This window comes from Epinephelus lanceolatus, chromosome 10, assembly GCF_041903045.1.
Source record: "Epinephelus lanceolatus isolate andai-2023 chromosome 10, ASM4190304v1, whole genome shotgun sequence".
NCBI lineage: Eukaryota > Metazoa > Chordata > Actinopteri > Perciformes > Serranidae > Epinephelus > Epinephelus lanceolatus.
Window position 1 is genome coordinate 46,120,409 of NC_135743.1, and position 21,567 is coordinate 46,141,975.

The following is a 21,567-nucleotide window of genomic DNA, read 5'->3' on the forward strand; positions in this document are numbered from 1 at the left end:
TATGGATAAAGGACTTTTTAATGGATAGACCACAGCAGGTGTTTTTAAATGGTTTTAAGTCCAGTACACTGGTTTTAAACACAGGGCTCCCACAAGGCTGTGTCTTATCCTCAATTCTGTTCTCTGCCTACACCAACAACATCACCTGCAGCAGAGAGGGAATGACTCTTTTAAAATACGCAGACGACATGGCCCTGGTGGCCCACATGGACAATTTGGAGGCTCTCACCCAGTACCAACTGGCAGTCGATGACCTGGTCACAACCTTCAGTGAGAAATCACTAGAACTAAACATCCTAAAGACTAAGGAGTTGTGCTGTGGGGGCAGAAACAAAGCAGTAATCTCACCTCAGCTTTTTAAACCTCTGCACATTCAGGGAGAGCCGGTGGAACAGGTGGAGTGCCACAAATATCTGGGGACACAGATGGACACCTGCCTGTCTTTTCAAACACACTCAGACACAATTTACAATAAAGCACTACAGCGCCTCCATCTTCTCAGGAAACTGAGAAACTTCAATGTCAGTAAAAAGATCTTAATGATGGTCTACCGGTCACTCATAGAATCCATTCTCACCTTCAATATCACCTCCTGGTACAACTTTCTCACCAACAAACAGAAAACAAAACTCTCGCGGATCACAAATCAAGCCAGCAAAATAATTGGTTCACCACAAACTCCACTGCTCCATCTGTATGAGCGCTCTGTGATCAGGAAAGCCACCCTGATCACAGATGAACCCTCTCATCCCCTCCATCACTCATTCAGTCTCCTCCCATCAGGCAGGAGATACAAAGTCCCACTGGCCAGAAAAACAATTTACAAAAAATCATTCATTCCAACTGCAATAACAGCCCTCAACAGCAGAGGATTTACAGTGCTTTGATCATGACTTGCTGCTGGTCCTTTTCTTTTAAATGTCAATGTTTTGTATATGTACCTTTTTTGCTTGTTTTTTTTAGATTGTGTAAATGTCTTGGATGTGCTTTAAATGTCTTCTGTGTGTGTGTAAATCTAGTGTTGAGCCCTGTCGAAGACAAATTTCTGTTGCCTTTGGTTCCAGACAATAAAGTTTTCTATTCTATAACAGATACACTTGATAGGCTTACAACATCAATTGCTGATGGGTTTTCTCTCCTGCGACAAGTTGTGCATACACTGCCACATTACAATATGCCATTTGATGGAAGAGGTCCTTATGGACAGGTATATGCACACCCGCCACCACTACAGTCATATTTCCCAAATTCAGCACCAATTCAGCACTCATTCCCACTAGGGATGCACCGAATATTCGGTAATCGAATATATTCGGCCGAATATTGCAAAAAAAACACACATTCGGTATTCGGTGGAATAAGTTAAAAGCAAGGCCGAATAATAGCGCCGTGTTTTGATAACGCAATCAAACAGCGTGCCGTGACGAGCGGAATAAAATGTCGGCAGTGTGGCGATCCGTCCGTGACCGCGCTCGCATTTGCGACTAAAAATAGTTTTGAGCAGCAAAATAGGCTTAAATCATTCAGCACGCTGTGCGAGCAGCCTACAGATTTCAACCAGCAGCAGAAACGAAAGGCGAATCCCACCGATTGTGGGTTGAACGGGGGTCACAGACACAGACAGTAATGTATTCCTGTCAAATATGGCGGCCATCGGCTTAACGTTACCGGCGACAGAGAAGTCTGCTCCAATAATATCCTCTTCTTGGCGTCATGACTGCCCAGAAGTACCTGAACGGCCGAGCCAGCCGAACACAGGTAGGCCTATGTGATGTGTCAGAGGAGAAACGAGCCGTTCACGGCCCACAAACCTCACCACACTTTAGGGACTGTTTGTTACTTATGAAGGGACTTGTCAGGGGAGGAGGGTGGCTGGTTGATTCTTATTTTATTTATTTATTTTATTTTGATCCCCCCTATGTTTATCACTGATTGATACTGTTTTTGAAGTATGAATAAGTCAATAAGTAATTTATTCCATTGAAATATCATTGATGTATTATAGAAAAGTGATTTATCTTTTTATAAATGTCAAAAGGCACATCTGCCTCATTTTCACTGTGGTATCGTGATACTACTCAGAACCATGATATTTTCATTGGTATCGCACAGTGGGTCCCAATTTTGGTACCGTGACAACACTAATCTGGAGGGGGTTCATCTGCAAAAACTAATGAAAAACTAAACAATGATATTCGGTATTCGGTACTCTGTATTCAGCCAAGCGTTTAATAATATTCGGCTTCGGCTTTGGCCACAAATTTTCATTTCGGTGCATCCCTAATTCCCACCCAAGCTTTAGTGAACATGTCCAGGTCATATTTTACAAAAACAACACTTAATTATTATTAGTTAATGCTTTTCCCATAAAGAGGGTGAAGTACACTGTAGGGATAAATGTTTTTTTTACAGTTTTAATATAATTTTCATAATTATTTAACATAATATCCCGATGAATTCTCATTCTCATTCTCACCAAAATGCGTCCAGATCCATTATTGTATCGTTTTTTTAATTCCCTAAAAAAATCCATTTTGTATAAATAAAAAAAAATTATGCAGTGTATAACAATAAATATATATTTATTTTATTGAAAATGATTGTGTCCGCACAAAAAGTTCCTCATCACCGCAACACAATTTCATCTGCCTATAAAAAGAGTACTGTACCTTCAAATTGACAAGCAGTCCCATGACGCATCACTTGAGACAGAAGGTTCAAAATGGACACAAGGTTAGTTGCTTTTTGTTCTCTCACATTATGAAATTTTTGTAAATGTCTTAGAATCTTCCTCCTGTTACACTGTCGATTATCATTACCGATATGGGGTGATAATCTATACTTTTAAAAATATATTGCATTATTTTTGTGTAATAGTAAAGATAATTTATGACTTCAACGTGTGGCAAAGGTAGCGGCTGTGTAGCATGCTAGCATTTCATGCTATACGCTAACTTAGCAAAGAGCGTCTCATTACCGTTACTCATGTTTCTCATTACCGCGTACTTTTAAGGCTCATATCGGTAATGAGAAGTTATTTTAAGCTCAAAGGTTAGCATTATGCTAGCATTAGCACTTAACTATGAGCATCTCATTACCGCAACATAACATTCATAAATGGACAGTTAACTGTTGTTTTAATTAATATTTTATGAACTTCTTACATTACTATGTAATAACTATGTTATTACTCGATTACGATTGTAATTACTTAACTCCGTGAATAGCTAGCATACTCCACGCCCTTGTTAATAATGATGTTGAATGTTTTTTGTGACTGTTGCCAAGACTAACAGACAACCAGCGCAAGAAGACTGCAGCCAAAGCTAGGGTTAGAAAGCACAGGGAGAAATTATACGGGGATCCCGAACATCTGGAAGAATACAGGAGAAAGGAAAGAGAGAGGTATATGTTAGTTATAGTAAAGGAAGATGTCATAGGGATGAGCAAGTACATTATTATCTGTATCTGTTCAACCGACTAAATCTAATCTAAACAAAATGTATCCGTATCTGTACCTGGAATGGGCGGGACTTAACCCAGATGTGGGTGGTGCTTAAACAGGAAGTTATTAATTTAAGTCTGAAATTCATATGATCAGAAATTGCCTCATTGCAAAGGAAGCAGGCTGCATCAGGGTTAGAGATGTCTCCTGCTTCTGCAAAAAGCTGGTGTGACTGCTTCTCTCCAAGAGAATTAAGATTTTCCTGTTCGCATAACAGTGGAGCGGAAAAGGAGGGAGGAGATACAAATTTAAGAGCAATTGAAGTTGGGACATAGGTTCTGGTGAACTACGACGGAGACCTTTTTCCAGGCATTGTTACACAGGTAAGTCAAATTACAAAGCTCACATACAATGGTAATGCATGCTGTATATTCAAATTGGAAGATAAATAAATGTAGTTAAATAGAATGACATATGTCTGTGTTAATAAGTGTTCATGCATTGTGTCATTACTGCTGACAAATTCATTTCCAATAACAATATTAAAACAGAAAAAATTAAAATCTGTGAAATGCTGTGTTTAACATACAGATTGTTGCTGAGCAGTATGAGGTGGACACAATGTACAGGGCAGGACCGAACAGGTTCTTCATCCCAACAGTCAAGATACCAGGGGACAAAGTGTGGTACTTCCCGGAGTACATTAAGGAAGTCATCCCAGAGCCATTGCCTGCAACTTCTTCTGCTCGTCATTTTTGTGTCTTGCCTCAAATTTGGGCAAAGTACTCAAAAAACATCTGAACTGCATGAAATGGTGTTTTGATGAGTTTTATCTTTTTCATGTTCAGTTGTCAAAATGTTAATGTCAGTTATGTCATGTCCTGTTGACCTTTTCCATTAGATGAAATGAAATCATTCACATTACCGCAACATGTGATCTCATCCTCCGCAATGGACATTTCATTACCGTTACAGATGAAAATAAACTGATATTTTCATATTTCTATTCTTCAGAGAAATTTATTTGTTCATTTATTATATTATGTTCCTTAACTGTGCTCCACATGTGTTTTCTGGAAATCATTTCTTGTTAACAAAGAAATAATTTGAAAAATTTGGCTCTAAAATACCTTTAGCATATCGGTAATGAGAGTTACTACTTTTTAAATGTGATTAAAAATATATAAAGCAATACTATTGATGCACTGTGCTGTTGATTCAATGTGCTCATTAAAGTAAATGTGAAAAATTCAGTAAAAATCTTTTTTTTAATTAATGGTCTGCTTTCTCCATTCTCCGTATCGGTAATGAGAATTATTCTGGATCATGCTGGTATGAAATTGGAATAAAATTTAATTTAATTGTTTTCCTGTATAACTTTTATCAAAAGATAAAAGTTCACATTCTACTTTAGTCACTAGAGTTAAAAAATCTGCCAAATTAGACTAATTATATTTTTATGTTACTGTGATACAGTTCATGAGAATCACCCAACTCGTCGGCTGACAATAAACACAGAATGCAGTGCCACTCAGCACCATCAACACAGCAGATTTGACACACACACCTGTTGAGGGCATGCATCAGTTTTCATATACCCAAGCCCTTTTCAAGAAAGATTAGTGAATCTTACCTCTGATGGTTTATGTCTTCAAATAACTGTTGTGAGTTATGACTGTTCCTGCACTGCTATATTTTGAGATGTAAAATGGTAAGTATCAATTGATGTCTTACCAGCTGCTATAGTGATTTGTCAAAAAAATATTTTGCAAATCGGTACACTTGTTAAGTGTAATGTTAAGTGTGAAATGTTACCCCGAGCAGTTCCAATATTTTTGTACCAAGAGTTTAAAAATGGGTTCTATGTACAAATGAGGTAGCCTTGAGATAAGGCCTTTTGAAATCTTTATAGTTTTTACTTGAAAAGTGTTTTTGATTAGCCTATTGCTTGAACAGCAGTACTAAAGAGGCAGCTTATATGCACTACTTTTGTCAATTTGTGAATTCCTCTTGAAGTCTAAGTTTACTTGACTACTGTCTTTAACACAGGGGTGTCAAGGGAATGCTCCCTCTGTGATTTTTTTTTTTTTAAAATAACCCCTCAAATGATGACTTCTGGTTTACTACTTATTTATTGTTTGACAATTTGCACTACAGAGGCTTAATGACAATTTGATTTGATTTTGTGTCTGTCAAGTGTCAGATCTTTTCAGAAGTAAAATATCTGAAAACTGAAAATGTGTGTCTGTGATTATTCAGTATGGGTCAAACCAAGCCAGATCAACCTATTTTAGAAAGCCTTCACACAGGACCATTTAGAATTTCTCCTTCTTTATGTGGATAATGGCATTCTACCAAACAACAAACATTTACACTTGGCAATGTCAATACATTACATCCAAGTGACTTGTAAACAACGTCCAATGTAAAGAACAGAAAACTGTAAACATATTTGCTTTAACATGTTGTACATTTAAATGCTTAACACCCTGAAATGTAGCCAAAACATTATACTGCCTAAGTACTGGCATGTAAGGTGCACACAGTTTTTAGGTCTGTGATGAACATAGTCAAAATATTGTGAACTATGACAATGAGAACTTTATAATAAATAATAAATAATAATAATAATAATAATAATAATAATAATAATAAGTTACATTTATATAGCACCTTTCTCAAACCCAAGGTCACTTTACATAGTGGAAAGGAAAATACAACAACAAACAAACAAAAACAATACAACCAAAGTAAGTAAGTAAGTAAATTTATTTATATAGCACTTCTCACAGACAGGACTCACAAAGTGCTTCACAAACCCCTCAAAAAAAAGGAGAGTGGGAGGAAAGAGTTTAAACTTTGATATAATAGACAGTATGACATCTCAATCACACAACCTCACACACACACTGGAGAGAAGATTGTCCCTTTTATGGATCCAGGAATTGAGTGAGGATTCCTGACCCTTTTCCTTTCTGATGTCATGCAGTCTCCTCTGGCAGCTGGTTGTCTGGCTGGTTTTCCCTGTCGTACTGAATTGCCTCAGTAACACTGTTGTCGTCTACCGTGTCCTTAGAAGCCTCACAGTAATTGTGCAGCACGAAACGTGCATAAATTACAAAGGGAAGATCAGACAGATTAATGTCCATGGCCCTTCTCAGGGCTCCGAACCGGGCTTTTAGTCTCCCAAACGCACATTCTATCACCATCCGTTCTCGGCACAAAGATAGTCCAAAGTACTGCTCCTGGGCAGTGCTTCCTCCATTAACATATTCTTTCATATGATATGGGAGCAGTAGATATGCAGGGTCGCCTAGTATGTAAACCGGTATAGCCTCTTCATCTTCAATGATTTGCCTTGGACAGGGAGGGATGCTTCTATTTTTCAAGGACGTGTTGAGTGGGGAGTTTGCAAAAATACGGGCATCGTGCATGCTTATTTATAATTGCAGGTGGCTTGAATGTTTAAGGTAAACCTCCCTTTTCTGTTGAGGTAATCAGTGGAATTGGCCGATGGTTGCGTAATCTCTTAATCTTAATCTACATGCGTCCCATCCACAGCACCTAGGCACTGAGGGAGGCCATGAGCTTCTTCAAATCTCTGCACAAGTTGCTGGACAGCAGCTTCGGTTTTCGTAAGTTATTTAGTTTATATATCTAGGACCCAAGTGGACAGTTATAGCTCTACACACCTTTCTGATTATTACTGAAACGGCTGATCTAGACAGACCAAATGCGTTTGCCGTCTTACGTAGTCTACCCTCATCAGCTAAATAGTATAGGGTGAGGGCAACTTTTTTCTGTACGCTGACCGGCGACCGCATGACAGTAGTCTGACCTTCTATGGAGGGACGCAGTAACTCCAAAAGCGACAGTAGAGATGACCGTGACATTCTGAAGTTCTCATGCCATTCCTCCGGGAGGACCACTTCGTTCTCAAAGTTTTTCCACCAGACCGCGGTTTGCCCAGGTCGGATCCAAAACCGGCGGCGGCACAAACGTAAAAATGAGTACCACCTTAACAGCATCCATGATCAGTAGCCAAACAAAGTGTAAACACAGGTCGCTCACATGACGTCAAGCATTTTCTGGTGCATGCTGTGACGTTTCAGAACCTAAAACCCCATTTCACCCAGTTTACATGGCAACACATAAACGGCATTTTCAGAAATCTCCACTTTGGCCAGAGTTTTTACAAATGATCATTTTCTGTGAAAAAAACTCCATTTGCGTGTAAATGAGAGGCCAAACCGCATGAAAATATGTGCGTTTTTCCTACATGTAAACGGGGTGTGAGTGTCATACCTCAAATACTATTCCATAATAAATGATGGAAAATTGAGGGAACATCTTAATGAAGAGTTAAATCCATGGCTGGGTGTATCCCTTAACATATGGTTTGAGATTATATCAAAGAATAGCCTAACAGAGCAGAGTAGGGTACTGCGATGGATTGCACATGATTCAGATTTTACACCCAACACAATAGATAGGAAGTTCAGTAGATGGGGAGGGATGACCAACAATATTTTGGGAGCTTTTTAAAAAGACGGTTATTAAAAGTTTTCAAGATCTAAAAAATCAATATGGCTTAAACAATCAGGATTTATACAGATATCTATAGATGAGGCATTATATGGAGCAAACTATGAAAAAGTTCAATTGTGTTGAGGTAGAGTCAGGAATTTAAAGTATTTATTTCGGCATATGAATCGGACCCAGGCAAGAAATTAATCACAAAATTGTATAAAGAAGTGGAAAATTTAAAAGGTAACAATACAACATATATAAAAGAAAGTGGGAGAAAGAGGCTAAAGGGATGTTATCAGAGGAGGAATGGGAGAAGATCAGTGACCAACAATGGAAAACAACATGCTCCCTCTCATGAGGGAATAATGGGACCATAGTGAGATATTTTGTTTCACCAGCTCAGCAGAAATCTCAGGATATGAGATGTTGGGAGACTATGTGGTGAAAATAAAGCCAATCATTTTCATGTCTTTTGGAAATACCCCTTTATTATACCTTATTGGCAGGGTTTAAAGAAAAGCATGGAGAAAATTTTGGATGTGAAACTTCCATTTGCATTGAGGTTATGTACTTAGGAAAAGAGAGCCAGAGAATAATAAGTTCAGGGTAGTGTTGCACGGTATACTGGTACCAACGGTAGACCGCGGTACTTAAACACCACGGTACATATGATACCATAATGTTGGAGTACTGTAGTACTACGGTACATCACGGTACCACTACTGTTGGATAAGTTCAAAGTCCAGTCGCAAAAGGGTGAGTGTCCATGTGTCATCCAAAAACGGCACACGTTGGCCAATAACAGCGCGCGCTGGCCACCTGGCACTTAATATGCTGCTGCAGTGGTTTGTTTTACAGTGACATTTCAGGTTTTAGCTGAGCTATTGAGTATCTTTAAGCAGTTAAAGTTATTATTTATTTATTTTTACTTGTAGGCTAGATTTGTTTATATATGCTACAGTGATTTGTTTTCCACAGAGCACTACGGTGCGAGCATTTTACTCGCATTTGCGAGTAAAAATAGTTTTGTGCGAGCAAAAGAAATCATTCAGGAGCACGCTGTGCGAGTACAGATTTCAACCAGCAGCAGAAACGAAAGGCGAATCCTGCCGGTTGTGAGTTGAACGGGGGTCACGTGAGCACGGAGGTCATGTGAGCACGGAGCACAGAGAGGCAGTTAGAGCTGCAGGCTACAATGAGGCTAAAAACAGAGTTCAAGGACGTTTTTCCAAACAGCTTTTTATGTCGGAGCTTCAGGACACTTGGATCACTACGGACGAGCAGTATGGAGATATTCTGTGGTTTCAATTATGTGGTTTTTTTGGACGTTTTAATCTGGGACACCGTCAGCCTGCATTAGGTGGAGCTGTGTTGCTACCCCCTCTCCCCTGGGATCTCCGCAAGGGACGTGAGGACTCTAAAACTTCACCTGGGCCTCCATCGGTATATGGGTGAGTAGATAATGGCTGAATTTTCATTTTTGGGTGCACTATCCCTTTAAGGGTTTTGTCAAAAGTATTATAGGATATGTGTAGGAATTACAACCATTTTTATGTAAAGTCCTCAAATTTTAAGGGATCAAATGTATCTGGACAAACAGACAAAATATACATGAATTCATGCTCTAATTGTTTAACTCACTCATGTCTCCTGGTGGTTTTTACCTGCAACATTTGAGGGAAGTGAAATGCACAAAATGCTGAGATAAACAGAACAATGGAAATGTTTATTGAACTAAAACACTAAATTACATCAACTACATTTGCCACTACTTACAGATTGAACTAAAACAGTAAATTACATCAACTACATCTGCCACTATTTACAGATTAAGGTACCTTGGCATGTAAAAGTAAAAAAAAAAAAAAAAAAAAAAGGTCTGCCCTTTCTCTGATTGTTGTGGCAATCTCACTGGCTTTATATATGCGTTGGACTAACATGTCCTCCTCCGCAACCACCACAAAGTCACACCATTCAAATCCGGTGACAAGGAGCTGCCCTTGAACTTGCCAGAAGTAGGCATGTTGTTGTTTTAGTTTGATGTTGCCCTTCTCCATCTTAAGGTAGGAGCAGTGAACATAGCTTTTCGCACTTGGACATTTCACTTCTAGCAGACCGAATGGGGATCCTGTCAGCAAGCTTTTCTGCTGAATCCGGTCCTCTGACATGGCACACCTGGAATAGAAAGTTTATTTAGCCATTTATAACAAATATGAGCATGCACATGGGAAATGCTTTTCACTGTGCAGGAGGGTAAATCAGTTCCTTTTTTAGTTCCTAGGTTCACAACTGAACATTTTAGGTTTCAACAGTCTCTGACAATCTAGTAGTCAATAGTGAGCAATCTGGTATTCTCTAATATTCTTATCATATTTACATACCTCTCTGAAGTGCGAGGAGGTGAGGCGTGGCCTTCTTAGCTGATGCCATTCTGAGACCTGACTTTGGTCTTTGGTTGCAGCTTCAATTTTGTTAGCCATTTCCCATGTGGTCTCCAAAGATTTTAAAAACAACTGCTCCTTTTCGCTGCACACGAACATGCAGTTTGAGGGGTCCAGCCTGTAGTGCATCTGGGTGGATCTAGGTGGAGTGTAATTTGCCTGCTTGTAGTCAGCGGTTGCTGATATGAGAGTGGACTTCCTGACTGGACCTTTCCAAGCGCATAATTGACCAATGGGATCTCACTGGAGATGCCCATCGTGGTAATCAGTGGTACACAGGCCATGTCTGTAAACCCTCCATACACCTCTGATATCTGCAGAAGAGAGGGGTCCGGTAGTTCTCCCCGATTGTAAACTGTGCTCCTGTATGAACATAAAAATGCCATTAAGAATAGTCTCTAACTTAGGTTAGGCTATTTTAATTAGAAAGTCATATTGGCAACCGATATCTTAAATTGTTGCTAATTGTTATGCACAAAACACAATAGGTTGTAGGCAGCAATACACTTGTGAATGTACAGCCTGGCATGCAGCACATAAAGCAGATAAATCGACTTGGTTTATTCCAGGCAGCTATGTGCTATAATGACGTCGCTGCTATCCTCACTTGAATTCAACAGGGCATTTGGTGGATAGCCGGCGGAAACGCCATTTAAATGGTGTGCAGACTCCGCCCACCCGGCGCAGCCGTTCCATGCGTCGGCAGACAAATAGACCAGACTCACTATAGTTGCAACCCTTCGTCTTCTATGCATCTGTCTATCTGTAAGTGTGCAAATACTTTCTCCCTACCTCATGCCATCAGCCATCGTCTTCTGTTTCGGTTTAGGCTTTGCAGACATGACGACCATTTTGTCAACTGGGCCTGGCTTCACACCCTATATAATTGAAAGACATTTGTTTAGATATTGATGTTAGTTGTGGAAGAAGAATTAGATATTGATTAGATACTGACGTTAGCTGTGGAAGAAGAAAATACCTCACACACTTACCATCGTTCTTCCGCTGCTCACTCTCTGTACAGCTCAGGACAGGCGGGACCACCGGAGTCTTCAGCTCGGAGTAATGTGTACACTGATACAGTAGAGCAACAGTGTGGTTGCATAATGTTGTACCAGCGACACAGGAGCACTGGGTGTGTATTAACTCAGGGCATGAGTCCTTCAAGATTACCTGAAATAACAAAGAGATGTCATAAAAAAATATTGACATGAAGATATTGTTTATATTTCATTAAAATGTAGGCTAGTAGAATTATCTATCTTCATTTGAACATTGAGTGATTCCTGCTTAAGAAAGAAGAATAAGTTGAGACAGGCATTACAATCCTACAAAACTCTTCATTGGACATGCATTCTAATCAGCAGGATTATTTCTTTGTCATTTTAATTTCTTGGTTCTGGACACTGTCTCAACTGATTCATTTGAAGAAAGTGTTAGTACGTATGCAGTGTTGGGGAAGCTACTTTCAAAATGTAAATTTGCAAGCTACTAACTACTTGAACCTGGAAGTAGTTAAGCTTCATTATTCATCATTTTACCGTCACTTACTGGTGTTTTGCCAAATATTACAACACCCAGAACATGACTGAGAACAAGCTAACTGCGCAACACCCTACTCTCAAATCGTGCAGTTTCTCGTTCTTTCTCATGGACCTATAGCAGGTCGCCCTGACGCTGACCTCCCTTGTACTATTATCTTTGTTCGACACTGAAAAGGAAACAGATTTACGTTAGTCAAGACTCAAGAATTTAACATTACCGATTTTGAATGTAGACGTGGCAACATTAGCTAGCTACCTAGTAGGGCTGTCCCGAATAGCATCTTTTAACATTCGGACCTTCGGCAGAATTTATAACGAATATTCGTTCACCGGGGTGGGGGTGGGCAACTCCGCGGTTTTTTCCGACCTAATTGTATTGCAGAGTTTTGCACAGCGGCGACCGGATCTTTGCTCTCAAACCACAAAAAAATGTGATGGCACAACAGTCTCCTTCAGTACATTATAGGGTTGTCAAAAGTCTCAAACGCTGTATTCGGATAAAATACTAATTTACAAAAGTATCGATACTAACAGTGCACGCCACCTCAGCGCCTGTCGGGTGCGCACGATGGGTCCGACAGACACGCTCTGTGCAGGCAGTGTCTGGCAGGCACAGAGCCCTCGCTGCAACCCGGCTTGTTGTCGTCGCTGTGCATGCATGCACACATTTCTGTTGCTGTAATATGGCCAGTGTGGCTGCAGGAGGATCAGAGCAGCCAGTTTTGGTCAAAATGATAAAGGAAAAAGTACTCTTTGGAAATATTTAGTGAAGTGAACACAGCACGCTGCAGATGGCAGGTACAGCCCCTCCCCTCACTAGCAGCTGAGCAGCTGGTGTCGCCAGCATCAAACTAAAATATAACTTCTAACGTTAATGTGGGAGCTAAGCAGAAAACTTTATCAGTCATGCCCGTCTGTAACATTAATAGACAATGTTAGTTTAACAGGACAACACAATTATGTGTGTCTGAAAAGTTATGTTAACTGTAAAGTCACAGATTGAAGCTGAAAAAAACGTTTGGTTTCTCCCGTAACCCCTGGTTCTCTGATCACATAGTGAGGTAGAAACAGGAGCATCCTGAGCCTAAACTACCAACTCTATTTGATCAGCAACAAAAATATGGTGCCAATTCACCAGAAGCACAGAAAATAAACAGGGCTGTAGATAAATACATTTGTATGGACAGATCTTGTTTCTGGTTGTTATTTATTTTGGGGGGATTTTTTGTTGTTATCATTGATGTTACTGTTCTGATCTTTATTTAAAAAATGACATGCCTCTTAATTTTTTGCTGCTGTATCAAAAATGGTATTGAGTATTGAATATTTTCCTGGGTATCGATATCGAGTTTGAAATTTTAGTATCGTGACAACCCTAGTACATTATTCTGTGCTTTTTTTTTATTTTCACATTGGCTAGTCATCCTGTTTAATTTGTCTTCTGATTAAATCGGAACCGTTGAAACAAGTTGTAGAAAGCCTCTGCAAGTAATTAGTTGCTGGCAGACACTCTGTGCTGCAATAAAATGGTTAATCAGCAGTGCCGTGCACTGTAGAGCCAATGCGCTGCTGGTTCTGCCGGCCTGAATAGAATATAATGTCTATAGCCTTACTGTTGTGTGTACAGCCTTTATAGACTGAGCTAAGTAGTGATGCGCAGGTCAACCCATAACCCGCGGGACCCGCAAATGGACCTGCGGGTTGGGCAGCAGTGATCGTCTATTAAATCGGTCTGTAAATGATATTTTGACATTATTGGCTATTACTGTCATGGCATCCGAAGGTACTGATGCGTTGAGCAGGTGACAGTCCGCGGTCGTTTTCAAAACACACTTGTGTCACGCACTCCAAAAGAAACTTGTTGAAACTTTAAACAATAATTTATTGTACAAAACGGGGGAAACAAACACCGACAAAAACGGTTCCATAATTCATATTAAATTCAAAAGATAATGAAAAAACAGCTACAAGTTAGAGGGAATAGTGATAAAGTGGTAAAACTTGCCATTGATCCACAGCCTCAGACAGATGCGCTTATTGATAACCTACATTTACCAACAACAAAAGACTACATTTAGCACCAAAAAAAATGTTTAAAAAATAATAATTTTAAAAAAGTAATTAAAAAAACAAATATCGAATACCAAATTTTCATAACGATACCTACCTATAGAAACGAATATTCGAATATCTGAATATTTGGGTACAGCCCTACTACCTAGTAGGCTACTTAGCAAGGTAGTCGCAAAGTAACCAGCTAATGTTGATGCTCGTAATGTTAGCATTATAGTATAGTTGTTACTCACCCTCGTAGTTGTCGATGTAGCTCGAAATATACATCTTAAACCCCTTTTCTTTTTTGCTCGTGTGGACTACCGAAGAAGCACTCATGATGCGATGCACATCATCGATGGTGATTTTATGGAGGTTCTGCAAACAACGAGTGTAAAAGGCCATCTCTTCTCTTCTGTCCAGTGTTCGGTATCACCCTAGACTGGAAGTTCTGGTGCCAACACCCGTATTCCCGGAAGTGGAATAATGAACTACAAATGCACGTAGCCTATTCTCCTTGTGGCGCAAGCCAAGTAGGAACGGCACAGCACTGCACACATATTCATATTGTCACACCAGTCCTTATTTATCATTAAGCACATACCTCCTCCCTTTCTCTTGCCAGAGTCTTTTGCTCTGTCAGATCAATAGAAAAAGAGTCACCTGGCTGAATGACACTGTTCATCCATGCCAACGTCTTAGCTGTCAAGTGACTTCTCAATTGACAACTGCTAAATTTATTTTGTTTATTTGTAAAGGGACCATGTACAATATTAAACATAAATGTTGCCATTTGATGAATTGCACCAGATTTAGCTTAAAGCTAATTCGCATCTGCAGTCCCTTGGCAGGTTCTGAATAGAAACATAACATAGATAAACAGAGCAGAACATTAAACATACACACTCACACATGTGCAAACATACACAGTCTCTTACACACAGCAGTATTATAAAATCAGTGAGAGCAGTGCTGGGAGTCTTTTAGCAGTGTCCTTAAGTTCATTTTAAAACTGTACATGGAGCTGCAGTTCTTAATGGTATCCAGTAGGGCATTACATTGAGTTGAGGCCTACAAAAAGCTGACTGCCCAAAGGCAGTACGACGAAAAGGAATAAGACAGTCTCTTGTCGAGGATATTCGTGTTGATTTTATGGACCCTTTGCTGCGAAAGTCAACAAAGTCTCTTAATGGAGGCGGGGCCAAACCATTTAAGAACTTATTGTGTTTAACATTAGCTAAGTATGTCAACCAGTGGTTAACTGTAGCCACTCAGGTAATCTTTACTAATTTTCTAAAGCCAGCTGCTAACACTACCCAGCTAGTTGTCAAGCGTAGTAATAAGAGATACAATACCATGTGATACAGCAATTATTTACCTGATGCAAAACACATTAGAGGCAGGTGCAGCATCAGATTCTATTTTTAATGTACTGGAATGGTTTCATTTGTTTCCTTGGCTTGATAAATATGCAAATTAACAACTACACTCAGATCCAATTTGATTTATCAAGAGGGATCCAGCTATAAACAGGTTATGGGTGGTATCATCATGCTGGGGTCATGCAGGGTGGTGACCTCAGTTTGGGTACATTTACCCTTCACTTCATCCATGCTTTTCACATCCTCACTCACAGTGTGCCAATTACAAAACTAATCAAGGACAAATGAATGGTAGTGCTCTGATCAGTGGGAGTGAACCCATGCCAAACTCTGTTCAAAAACCAAGCAATTTTATGCCAAATTACTTTTTGTCTAAAACTTACAGTTTTTCTACATGTTTAAGAGTAACAATTTATCGTGGCAAAGATACACCAAGCTGTATTTGGCTGTAATGACACGCTTACTGTTACCTTCCTCCATAACATTCTGTTGAACTAGGCCTGCAACTAACAATTATTTCCTTTGATGATTAATCTGCCAATTATTTTCTTGATTAAACAATTAATTGTTTTGTCTATAAAATGTCAGATAATGGTGAAAAGGTTGATGAGTGTTTTCCAAAGCTCAAGATGATATCATCAAATGTTTTGTCCACAAACTAAAGATATTCACATTAAAGAATCTAGTATCAGACAATTTAGACGTTTCTCTTAAAACAAAAAATAATGGGTTATGAAATTAATTGGCGATTAATATAATAGTTTACAACTAGTTGATTAGTCGATTGTTTGGTGGGTTATGTAGCCTATAGGCAGAATACACCTGTGTGGCCTTCAGATTCCGAACATGTATTCAGTTATGTTTAATAATGTTAGCGCACTGCTGATATACAGGCCAGCATCGAACTGCCCGATTTTCCAAGTGAGGTTTGGGATGTTTCCCTTCCCACACTAAATATGTCCACAGCAGGTCATCATGACTGTCCCGGCTGCATAATGGTTCTAAGTAAGAGAATTCATCTGACAGCTGGCTGATCAGGCTCGGCTGGCTGATGACACGGTAACTGAGTTCAACTGGCTCACTTACTTGAGACCTAGATCGTGTAAATGTTGTCCTATGAGCCTGATGACATCCTCCTCAGACTGAGACAGACGCTTCTTCTTTTTCACGCCCGTGTTGGAATCCGGCGTGCTGTTAGTGTTGTTGGATGCGGGTTGGGCTGACACTCCGTTGTTGTTGTTGTTGTTGCTGACAGTGTTTCCATTGTTAGTGACAGACTGAAGTCCGTTGGAGTGAGCTACTCCGGTGGAGGACGACTCACCGTTCTGCGCACCGTTTCGGCAGGACAGTTCTGAATCTCGGTCCTGTCCTGCCCCGTTAGCCTGCATGTTATCAAGGGTTATGTAGGTGAAACGATATGGATAAAAAAAGACTGACAGGCGCAACGGGACACTGCAGGGAAAAAAAACCCGCCGGTGCAGCCGCCGACAGGCCCACTGACCCAGATGCAGCCCCGAACTGCCCTGTTCCCCCTGCGGCCGAGTCTCCGTGTTTGTTCCGCGGCGGTGGCCGCGGCAATAACCCGGTTTTCGACTCGGACGACGAAGAAACGGAAGCCAGAGTTATTTCGACAGCCGCATTTTGAGGATTTCAGTAGTGCTCGGCGCTGTAAGGTACCGTTATAGCCTCGTTTAAGTTGTTGGATAGGGCTTGTTATTGTTGCTCTCAGACAGCTGCAGCCCTGCTATGGACATACGCAGTGACGTCAGCGGAAATTCCTTCACGTCTCTGCGCGGGCTGCGTCGCTGTATGACATTCAATTTTAATTATTAACATTACACTGATATTGCAGTTTATTTATGTATTTTTACATAAGCCCATTATACCTTTGGTGTTACAATTACTGCCATATGTGACAGTTACTCAAAAGCTGAATCCAAATGTCCACCCTCTGGACTTGCGGACTGAGCCCTCGTGGACTTAACTTGTACGTAGTGTGACGTATTCACTGTCATCACGTAAAGTCTGCGAGGGCAGAGACTGCAAGCGGCTGTTAGACAACCGTCCAGACCGTTTTACTCGTTGCCGTGGAATCGCATTACTATTGCTGCTGTCATATAAATCGATGAATAGTGCCTATTAATCTGTTCCTGCAAATAATAAGATATAAATCCCTTGTATAGCCTTCTTTTTGACTGAACAAAAATATATCTCTATAACATACATAATGGTGGTAAACCTTGTAGGTGGACTTCTAATTACCAATCTGCAGGCTACTGCATTAAAAACTGAGACAGTCATCACATGGACTTACAGGTGGAGTACGGTCAAAGGTTTTACTTCAGTTTCTATTTAAAGATTTTAGTTTTGTTATTTTGTTCTCCACCTCTTTTTGAAAGTCATTGGGTTTTTTTTGCTATGTTTTATGTAACCTGGCTTCTGTGACAACACATTTCTCTTTCTTTTCGAAGCACTGAGCTAAATGAATGGTAATTTTTGTCAACATCAAAGAAATGCAGCAGCAGTGATGACAGAACTTCTGCCTTTACACTTCATTACAGTTAACGTGTTTGATTCATTAGCTGGTGCTTTTATCTGCCTTTTTGTTCAAACTCAGTTGACTTGCACTGCTGTTGAGACACTGGAGAGCTGATGAGCTCTTCCACAATCAGTGCTCTGTAGCTTAATTTCATTGTGCAGTAATCATGACTCTGATGCTTGTCTTTATTTTATTTTTATTTTTTTTTAATAACTCACCTTATGATGACAACTGAAACAAAAGAGGGGACACTCAATGAGAAGGTCTTCAACTTAAAAACAGGACTGGGATCAACTGCTCAGAACAGGCTAAGTCCATCTACAGTGTCTAACTCAAATCACAAAGACTGTGAAGAGGAATCAGAGTTCGGAATCAAATTCTGACAAAAGATGACCACTAACAACAACTAGAACTACAAGACTGAATAATTATGTTGCCTTCTGAAGCCATCAGTTGGCTTCATTGGCATGGGATTGTCAAGATGACATTTCAGTGTTCTTGTATTGTTACTTAGCTAAAAAAAAAAGCAAAACTGTTTCAACCAAAACCTGGAATCATGACACATTATTCAAAGTGCTATTTAATTCCCAAGCCTGAGATTCTTTTAAAATACACATCAGGAAACAGCTGTGGCTTTAGTTTTTTTTTTTTTTGTTTTTGTTTTTTTACATCTAAAGCCATTTCTTTATCATTGGCACTTTCACAAAAGAAAAACAAAAAAACAATGTCCCCGTCATTTCCAATGAATATATCTCACTAATAAACACTGTCTAAACTCTATGAACAACAGGGACAAATCAGTCATCTTTCCCTTTCTTTAAATAGAATAAAACTCATATAACATTATAAAAATATGAACTAAAGGGGAAGAAATGATTTTACCTTTCCTTAAGAGAGGAGAGCATTAGGCCTGTAGAAGAAACTATTGCACTTCCATCCCATTCTACAGACATTAATGAGCTTTACAATCAGCAAAGGAAAGTGCACTATACGTATAATTTCCCCAAAAACACACGTAGATGTGCACACGTGCTCATTTTTCTGCAGGTCACTGCTGTCACAATAAAGCCTTGTACAACTGAAATACAAACTTTAGGGACAGTAATGTCAGACGTTCCCCATATGCAATCTAATTTAGTGTGTAGTCACAAGCAAAATGAGGTTTGTGACTGAAATGACGCACCATGACGGGCTTCAGTTCCTGCATATGAGCAGCCTGGCTCACATAATTAGGTCAACATGTTTTTAGTTTTCTAAGCTTCAAGTGACCCTTTACAAACTTTGCCAATGTACTGTCATTTATCATGTTGATTTAGGCGTGCAGTCTTTCCACCTTGATTCAGCTAGTGAGACCTAATGAAGCTGTGAGAGGATGTATCCTCTAACAGATATATTAGACTGTTTCCACCATAGACTGTATAAAAAATGAAGCCAAAACATCTTGATCACCCCCTAGTGGCTGGCTGCAGTATAGGTCATAAAGCCCACCCACAGATTTATCATACCCTGCCCCCTCCATGTTAATGAATGGGATGTGGGTCAAACTGAACACTCAAAGTACACCTCAAATAATTTTTTTCCCAAAGATGGTTTCTGTCATTTTAGGTAGTTGTTGTCACCACCTGATGTTTGTTAGGGGTGGGCGATACCACAAAATTTGGTTTGGGCCAGAATTGCCTATATCGATACCAGTACGACACTTTATTAATAAAAGTGGCCTTTTTTTTAATGTGGGGGAGAGCCATATGTCATGATTTATGAGTTGAATAATCAATCTACCTAAGTAATGGCAAGTGATAACAGTTTGGAAATATATCATTGACCAATGCTGAAGATCTGTTATGACTAAAATATTAATTTCACAAGGATACTATTTACTTGGATATTCCTTGTCTGAGCCTCTGTGAACAGACTCTGCCAGTGAACTCTGTCTCTGTGTCAGAGGTCTGGATGCTGAGGTATTTCCCTCTTCCTCCCTTCTTCTCAGTCACACTTCCAAGTTCTCTTTCTCATGTTTTTCCTCTTTCATTAATGCATCACTGCTAATATGTGTCCAAGCAGTGTCCAAGATGTCCAAACCAGTCAGGCTTGGACATGTCCGCGGACAGTTACAATCACACGGATGCACACGTGGTACAATTAAGAGTCTGGATCAGCCTACAGCAGTAAACATGAGTTCTGTGACATGAGCTTACCGTCTTCCTACTGCCCACATCAGGTGAAACTGAACTAAGAAAATGCTGCTGGTTGGTTAAGTGCAGACAACACAATTTTTTCCCATGCCCAGGTCTGTGAGGGTCAGTGTGTACTTCTTGCAGATTTCTGCATGGACCAAAAACTCTTCTGGACCAGTCAGACCACATCTGCCAACAGCATGTGTCAATGCGTTAGCATATGGAGAACCCTGTGCATGTCTGCTGTACACGTCCGTGTCCATTTTGAAATGTACAAGACCAAGCAAGCAGAGACTAACATGACACACAGGTAATAACAAACTTCAGGCCAGAATTTACCAGAACATTAAGACCCCATGTCCACCTGGTATTAACATGAGATGTGTATCTGGATCAGGGAATTCACATCCCAGCTGGTCACAGATGTCTTTCAAAGTTAATATTTGGTTGAATTTGGGTAGTGACATTGTGGGACCAAAATTCATTGTCAGGACGCCTAATGTTAATATTGTTATTTTGTTGGTTTTAGGTTGTGTTAAGTAGTGAAAATCCAGTATCTTCCAAATGTCTCATGCCAACGTCATCTTGATGTAGCATACCAAAGTTAAATTATTTTCAACCCTATTTTCATTCCAACCAAAATTAATGTGAGTCCAACATCTTTCTGATGTCAGAGAATTCACATCTGGAGGAAGTCTGGCTCACACTGAGATCAGAGATGGACATGTCTGAACAAGGTTTAACCATATTCTGCAGAAAATGTCCCCAGCAAATTGAAGGGTCACCTATTCGATGGCAATGGTTGACAGCAAGGTAAAAACCATTACTTAACAGCACTGTGCAGAACATAAGCTGGCTCACCCACCTAAAGTGTGTTGAGATCCAACCACTGTGCAGGAGGAGTTGAGATTATGACAATGTTTAATTCCAAGGCCTCATAATCAGATGTTTATCCAGACACAAACTGTATGTTTATACCAGGTAAGAATGGGATTGATCCAAATCTTGTGCAAACAACATGAAAGGCAGCAACAAGTTTAACATCATGTATTGAACTTGTTGCTGCTGTTGTCAGTTTACATCATGAAATTTAATACTTCATCAATTTATTTTTAAATGATTTTGTTACAGCCCTCGTTCCACATGACCACCATACAGTTCAAGGAAAATTTCAGGGGCCGTATTCACAAAACTTCCTAGTACAAAGAGTTACTCATTGGGGACAAAATTCTAAGAAACATCTTAGATATGACATTTTCTTAAATTCCCCCTTACAGTTTAAACTAGATCCTGGTAAAGATTTAAGTTATTCTCAAGGCATCTTAGTCCTTAAGAAAGCCCCTAAGGTGAAATATTTTCAGGAGTAGGCAGGAGGACTTTTAAGAGGTTTAAGAGTTTCTGAAGCAGAGGAGAAAAAGGCAGAAAGATGAAGAGGTAGGAGAAATATCCTCCAAACACTG

At 39.8% G+C, this 21,567-nt stretch overlaps 1 protein-coding gene and 1 long non-coding RNA gene across 7 annotated transcripts in view; both read right to left on the reverse strand.

Moving 5' to 3' along the window:
• wdr26a (WD repeat domain 26a) overlaps positions 1-17,168 on the reverse strand; it is a 167,137-nt gene extending 149,969 nt beyond the window's left edge. For 4 of the 5 annotated variants that reach the window (XR_004502331.2, XM_078172043.1, XM_078172044.1 and 1 more), the window contains exon 1: positions 16,481-17,168. Coding sequence is in view for 4 of the 5 variants with exons in the window: in XM_078172043.1 (XP_078028169.1) it covers positions 16,481-16,782 (302 nt within the window). In the remaining variant the exon portion in view is untranslated. The remainder of the gene's footprint in view (positions 1-16,480) is intronic. The other variant, XM_033638675.2, reaches the window with a different exon arrangement.
• Positions 7,958-16,471, reverse strand: LOC117264603 (uncharacterized). 2 transcript variants are annotated; one of them, XR_013492261.1, is made up of 5 exons: positions 14,267-16,471; positions 11,409-11,589; positions 11,209-11,294; positions 10,357-10,779; positions 7,958-10,150 (listed from the first exon to the last, which is right to left on the reverse strand). It is a non-coding gene; the product is annotated as an uncharacterized LOC117264603 (long non-coding RNA). The 2 variants fall into 2 exon arrangements; XR_004502333.2 differs by having other exon boundaries at positions 11,409-16,469.
• Positions 17,169-21,567: the final 4,399 nt, after the last annotated feature.